Source organism: Silene latifolia, chromosome 3 (genome assembly GCF_048544455.1).
Source record: "Silene latifolia isolate original U9 population chromosome 3, ASM4854445v1, whole genome shotgun sequence".
NCBI classification, from domain to species: domain Eukaryota; kingdom Viridiplantae; phylum Streptophyta; class Magnoliopsida; order Caryophyllales; family Caryophyllaceae; genus Silene; species Silene latifolia.
The window spans coordinates 12,534,440-12,541,431 of NC_133528.1; the positions used below are offsets into that span (position 1 = coordinate 12,534,440).

A 6,992-nucleotide genomic window follows, 5' to 3' on the forward strand; every position below is an offset into this window, starting at 1 on the left:
TAAACTAAATTTAGTTAAATTACACTAAAATTACGTGGTATGTAAAATATAATTCATGTTATCCTAACTGAAATTCAATTTAAACTAATATATCTCAAGACTCCCAATTATTTTCCCGCATCAGATCGATTTTTTTACTATTCCGTATCATTTATTTTGAGCGTATATTCATTATTAAAGCAACTTAAAGCGAACGAGGTCTTAATTATATGCAAAATTGCAAATACGCAATAACGCAAGCACCCTTCACTTGAACTAGATTATACTCTTTGTTCTGGTTATTTGTTGTCCTTTTTCATTTTATGATGTTCAGTCAATTGTTATCCTTTTTATTTTAGGAATACATTAGATGAACAATTTGGTTATTCACATTGAATTTGGTCCACATGTCATTTAATAACTGGTCATTTCATTTTTTTTTTGGTCTTTGTGTCAAAATAAAAAAGACAACAAATGACCGGAACAGAAGAAAAAAGTGGTTTTTTTTTTTCTAAAAGAAAAATAATATTGAACATGTCGTAATGTAGACATTAAAGTGGTTAAACTAGATATCTTAAATGTAAATCACCTTGTTATCTCATACTCCCTCCGTAGCATACAAATGATAACGTGGTAAAAAATGAGGTTTTTGAGAAAAGAGGGTAAAAGAAAAGGTAAAGAGGGAAGAAAATAGGCGGGGTATGTAATTGTGGGTTTAATTGTGAGTTGGTAGATGAGGTATGTAGTGACATTTTATGTAAATATCAAATGAGTATAAGGATAATTTGGTAATGTTGTGGGTCAAATAAGGAATATTACCATTGGTGTGGTACGGCCGTATTAGGTAAGTGTTACCATTGGTCTGGTACGAAGGGAGTATTACATTGTCCATATAGATCTTTTGACACCAAAAAAAATACAGAGTAAAAATAATATATTTATCACCCATGTTTATTTAAGATTGTCTTAACTTAAGATGGATCATACGATTAATTAAAATAAAGATAAAAATAAAAGAAAGTTGTAAAGATGTAAGTTAAAACCATCTTAAGATTTACTGGTATTTATTGGGCACGCATGGTACAAAGTAACACTTAGGGATTATGATGTGAAAGTAGTGAAGTTTTATCACATGAGACATTGTCGGACATAGAATATTATTAGCACTCAAAACTTTAGAAAAGTACTCTCTTAACTTCAGTCTTTACATTTATTTTATTTTCTTCCCATATAATAACGGGTTTGCTAAAGATAATTCTCACACTTAAAACCAATCAATCCTAGATCATCAACAAAATTCAATAACATGTTCATAATCACCTCTTACCCTTCAATCCATTTCTTGCTAAAACTAATAACAACAATCCTCATCCTCCTAAATCCATCACCAAACAATGCAACACACAACACAAAACCAACACCAAATTTCCAAATACAAGAATCCACCATAAAAGACATCCAAAAAGCCTTCAAACAAAACACTCTCACATCACTTCAACTACTCCATTTCTACGTAAAACAAATAAACAAGCTCAACCCAACACTAAGGGCAGTCATAGAAATAAACCCGGACGCCTCCGCGCAAGCGAAAGCGGCCGATACGAGACGAGCTAAAGGAGAAGCAAGAAAGTCATGGGTTGATGGGATACCAATATTGATCAAGGATAATATTGGTACAAAAGATAAGATGAATACAACAGCAGGGTCTTATGCTTTGTTGGGCTCAATTGTGGGCTTTGATAGTGGTGTTGTTAAGAGGTTAAGGGATAATGGGGCTGTTATTCTTGGTAAGGCTAGTTTAAGTGAATGGGCCAATTTTCGGTCTAATTTTGCTCCTAGTGGTTGGTGTGCTAGAAGTGGCCAAGGCAAGGCAAGTCTTCCTTTTAGTTATTTTTATTTTCCAATTTTTGTTTTTGACCGTTTTAGGTTAAGATTAGAGCTGACAAGTCTGACCTGACCCGAAACTGAGCAAACCCGATCCGACAGGATCCAAAAATATTGCGACCTGAAACCGACCCGATGACGGCCCGTAACCCGACACGACCCGATTATCAGTGACCCGAACCGACCCGATATTGACCCGATTAAATTGATGACTCAACAATTATTAAGCTTAATTTTGATCAAAATGAGAGTGATTTTGTGTATAGATTGATACGTTTGACTTAATAATGAAGTAACTAAACCAAATAATAGGTTAAAAACTAAATTTAATGGTCAAAAATTATAGTAATGCGATTTAGTAATCGGACCCGATAAAGTCTCGACCCGACCCAATAACTATCCGAAAGGGTAGGTTGACCCGATATGACCCAACCCGACTTGACCTGACCCAAACCCGACCCGACTGACCCGATTGCCACCTCTCGTTAAGATAACTCTCATGCTCGACTAAAAAAAGACGTGAAAAAAAAGTCGTGAGAGGTTCTTTATAACTTAATTTCAGCACTTCAACTTAGATCCGTTCCGTTCAATTTATATCAGCTCAGCTCTATTTAGTTCGGCTCAAGCTCAATTCAAATGAACTCATATTCAATTTCATTCATTTCAATTTAGCCCAGCTTCATTTTGTTCAGCTTTTTTCAACCGAATAGAACAAATTAGTGATTTGTAAATTCAATATAGTGTTTAGTTTTGAGGTCTACCTGTATATGGAGTAACAAGTTAAATTGCAGAACCCATACAATTTGTCAGCAACCCCTTGTGGCTCAAGCAGTGGATCAGCCATAGCAGCAGCAGCGAACATGGCGGCAGTTACTCTTGGTACTGAAACCGATGGCTCTATTCTTTGTCCTTCGAGCGCTAATTCAGTCGTTGGCATTAAGCCTACTCTCGGTCTCACTAGCCGAGGTGGTGTCGTTCCAATTTCTCCTAGACAAGATACTGTTGGGTATGCACCACCCTTGAACACTTGAGTACTTTCACTTCATATAGAACATATTTGCTCGTTAGGTACGTCTTTATGGAAATTGATGTATTTAATTGTACAGGCCAATCTGTAGGACAGTGACAGATGCAGCTTATGTTCTTGAGTCTATAGTAGGATACGATCCTTACGATTCTGAAGCGACTATGAAAGCAACAAAGTACATACCAATCGGTGGCTATTCACAATTTCTAAAGCTTGATGGGCTTAAAGGAAAGCGACTAGGAATCTTAAGAAAGTCGTTTTTCGATGATGTTTCTCCTTACTTGGCCACAGTATATAACCAACATTTTCGTACTCTAAGGTATGCCAAACTAGAATCGAGTTTATTATGTACTCCGTAACTGTATAGTTGTTTCACAGTTTTAACACATTGGAATTTTGTGAGGTATTAAAGGCAACGAGGAGCTGTGATACTCGACAATTTGGAAATACCAACATATGATGCAATGAGTTCATCAAACTACGAGGAAATGTTGCTCGAAACAGAGTTCAAGTTAGCCTTGAATTCGTACTTAAAACAGCTCGTCAAGTCCCCTGTACGATCTTTAGCTGATGTCATTGAATTTAACCGCAAACATGCTCATAAGGTATGTCTTTTTTTTTTTTTTTTTTTTTTTTTTTTTTTTTTTTTTTTTTTTGGCAGCTGTAAAAGAAGGCGTACCTAACTAAGGAGCCATAGCCTTACAAGCAAGGCTATGAGCAACATTATTAAAAACTCTAGGAATGTAACTAATAGCTAAACAATGAAAGAAAGGAAAAAAGGACTGGATGTCGGCCAGAACCGCCTTTATTTGGTGGTGCGGACGGTCAAGTCCCGCCAGTTGGCAAACAAGCCCTAAGCAATCAGACGAGATCATCAAGTGCCTAATACCATGGTCATGCGCCCATCGAATAACCATTCGCACTCCCAACCCTTCCGCTTGCAAAGGAGATTCAGCAGTAATTCTTACCTCGGCTGTCATTAGTTGATCCCCAGTCGGCGACAAAGTGACCCAACCCACGCCCGCAATATCCTTCCCTCTCCAACCCGCATCAACCATCACCCGAACAACATCACAATGTCTTACCTCACCTACAAGGCAGCACGGATTACTTTCACGAATCCAAAGAAGGCTCCCTTGTTGTGACGAGTTTATATTGCTGTCGCCCGTGCTAATATCCTTTTGAGCCCTGTTACTGACTTGATCCGCCGTTCCCACAATTTGTGCCCATAAATTAAAAAAACCAATGGGATGAAACTCAAGTTCATGAAACAGGGCCCGGTTTCGGATGCTCCATAGGCACCAGATCATTGCCAAAAACCGAATTAGCCTCATTTCCGCATCCTCCAAGTTCTTCAAAAAAGAGATCCAGCCAATAATCCAATGATCAATACGCATAAACGAAGCCATACTAGTACGAATCCCACACTCAGAACTAGCCCACAATCTACGAGACACAGGACAGTCTCGAAACAGGTGTTCCATTGTTTCCATGACAAGTAAATCTGATTTACACAACTTACACGAAGTATCCATCACAATACCCCTTTTCGAAAAATTATACCCAACAGACAAGGAGTCCGTCAGAATTCGCCATAGAAGGATTTTCCATGATTGTGGTCCCGGTAGTCCCCATAAAGTTCTTTTACAAAAGATACGCACCGTCTCAGAGATCCTCTCTTTATCCTTAGTTGTTCCTTTTCTGGCCATATACTCCTCAAGAAGTACCCCATACCCACTCTTTACACTATACTTGCCATCCATAGAATGCAGCCAATAAACCTCATCCTTCACTTGTGACACGCATATTGGCTTTGCTAAAACGTTTCTAGCACACTCCTCCTCAAATAGATGCTTGACTAAGTTCGCATTCCAAACCACATCTCTTCCATAGTGGTTCCTTGTTGTAAGCTCATGAACCCGTAAATTTCTCAAATCCACTGAGTCAAGGCCTAGAATATTGTGGCTAGGTTCTGGATACTCTCCCTCCACCCATCTACTAGTCCCTATTCCCGGCTTCCATCCCATATGCTGTCTCAGAAAAAGTAACCCATGTAGAACACTTTTCGCTCCCCATGAAAAATTTTGTCGTTTCACAACTGGAAAATTATTCCCCACCTTACCGTTTTGAAGAAGTTTTTTCCGGAATATTTTTGTGAAATAGCTGTTGTCTCCATACAAAATCCTCCACCCATGCTTAGCTAACATTGCTTGATTTAAACATTCAATATTACGAATCCCAAGGCCACCCTTAGTTTTTGGTAAACTAAGGAAACGCCCACTACACCAATGGATAGGCTTCCCTTTTCTTCTTCCCGCCCACCAAAAATGTGACACTCATAAGGTATGTCAAAGCATGCTGTAATCTAGTACATTCAACAGGCTCTTTGTGTTCCGTGACAGATTTTGAACAAATTAACAAAACGTAAAAAACCTGATGAGCCGAGTGATGAGAAGCTAATAGGTAGGCGGGGCTGCTAGACGAAAAATGTATTAACATGTTCTTTATGTTTTTTTTGGGAGATATTTGCCTGTCGTATGAATTTATTTCAGTTCAGTTCAACTGAGTTATCTGGCAGCGAAGCCTAAACAAAATGACCAACGTCGTGGGTTTATAATTAATATGCAGGAAATGATAAAGGAATACGGCCAGGGCATATTCTACTCCGCGGAAGCAACAAAGGGAATCAAATCGAAAGAGAAGAAAGCCTTGGCAACATTAGCATCATGGTCGAGAGACGGGTTTGAGAAAGTGATGAATGAGAAGAGACTAGATGCAATTATAGGTCCAGGTTATTCATCTTTTACTAGTGTACTTGCAATTGGAGGGTACCCAGGGATAAGTGTTCCTGCAGGATATGATGAAGATGGAGCACCATTTGGTATTATGTTTGGAGGATTAAAGGGAAGTGAACCTCAACTTATTGAGATAGCTTATGCTTTTGAACAAGCTACACTAGTAAGGAAGCCTCCTGCATTCTGATGAACAATTTACTAAAACTAGATCCATTATGATCGAATCAGTTAGTCTCTCTTAAAACGGAGTTATCTATCTTAACATTAATACGGATTAATACGGATTAAGTGTTATCTTCTTAAAACGGAGTATAAGCATATAAGACAAATTTATTGCTATTCATAAATGTACGTTGTCTTTCATTTCTATCAATACGTCGGTTTTAAATAAGATATTGTGATTATCTATTCCTTATACATAAATGTATGTTGTCTTTTCATTTCTATCAATACTAAATTATACTCTCTCTGTCTCGGTGAATTGTTATCTATTGTTTTTTACACAAAACCAATGCATGTGAAACAAACCAATAAAATAAAGGAATTATTGCTCACTTGCTTACACTAGCCACTTGCTCATTATTTACGCAAAAAGGAAATAGATAAAAATTAACAAATGAATGATACACCTCAAAATAGAAATAGATAACAATTCACCGGGACGGAGGGAATACTTCCTTCTATTAGGTGGAATTACAACATTAAATTTCTGTGTCTAAGGAGTATTTGAATGAAAAGTTATAAATAGTGGCGCACGGCGTACCTAACACAAAAATCCAGCATGGTAAAAAATATGTGAAAATGAAAAAAAATCGCTTGTATCGAACTTCAAACCCGGTCATTTACAATAGGTCTTGGTATAGACGGGTGGGGCAAACAGACGGATAAAGACCTCTAATAAAATAGGTAGGGGGGACAAGTGGGACACCCCATATGCTTTCCACTTTATGGCAAATGGGTATTTTGTGAGGGAAAATGGTATCCCTTTATACGTATAGACGGATATTGTCCGTCTATAATGAGAATTTGTGGGTCATTTATTTGTCTGGAAACTAGAAAGTGACACACCAAACAAACTACAAATATCCAGTTTTACGTGGGTCTTGACTCTTGACACCCCCATTGCCTTCAACGTGGGTCCGCCATTGACGACATATACAGATTCTCATTATAGACGGATAATGTCCGTCTATAATAAAAGACGGGTCAAATACAATACCACTTTCCTAATAAGACAAATAACAAGTGGGGTGGTGGGGGCAAAAAATGTCACCACTTTTATTGTATTTGACCCGTCTATAGCAATA

General features: G+C 37.9%; 1 protein-coding gene across 1 annotated transcript; it reads left to right on the plus strand.

Annotated features, from left to right (window-relative positions):
- Positions 1-1,142: 1,142 nt before the first annotated feature.
- LOC141647233 (putative amidase At4g34880) lies at positions 1,143-6,132 on the plus strand. The gene is made up of 5 exons (XM_074455345.1): positions 1,143-1,849; positions 2,655-2,869; positions 2,970-3,209; positions 3,303-3,495; positions 5,519-6,132. The coding sequence occupies exons 1-5, from the start codon at positions 1,286-1,288 to the stop codon at positions 5,870-5,872; spliced, it is 1,566 nt and encodes a 521-aa protein (XP_074311446.1). The 5' UTR covers positions 1,143-1,285; the 3' UTR covers positions 5,873-6,132.
- Positions 6,133-6,992: the final 860 nt, after the last annotated feature.

Excerpts from the sequence above, each read along its gene's own strand:
- LOC141647233 (XM_074455345.1), top strand. The coding sequence starts at position 1,286 with ATGTTCATAATCACCTCTTACCCTTCAATCCATTTCTTGCTAAAACTA. Across the intron at positions 1,850-2,654 it reads CTAGAAGTGGCCAAGGCAAG|AACCCATACAATTTGTCAGC; the intron begins GCAAGTCTTCCT and ends GTTAAATTGCAG. Across the intron at positions 2,870-2,969 it reads CCTAGACAAGATACTGTTGG|GCCAATCTGTAGGACAGTGA; the intron begins GTATGCACCACC and ends TTAATTGTACAG.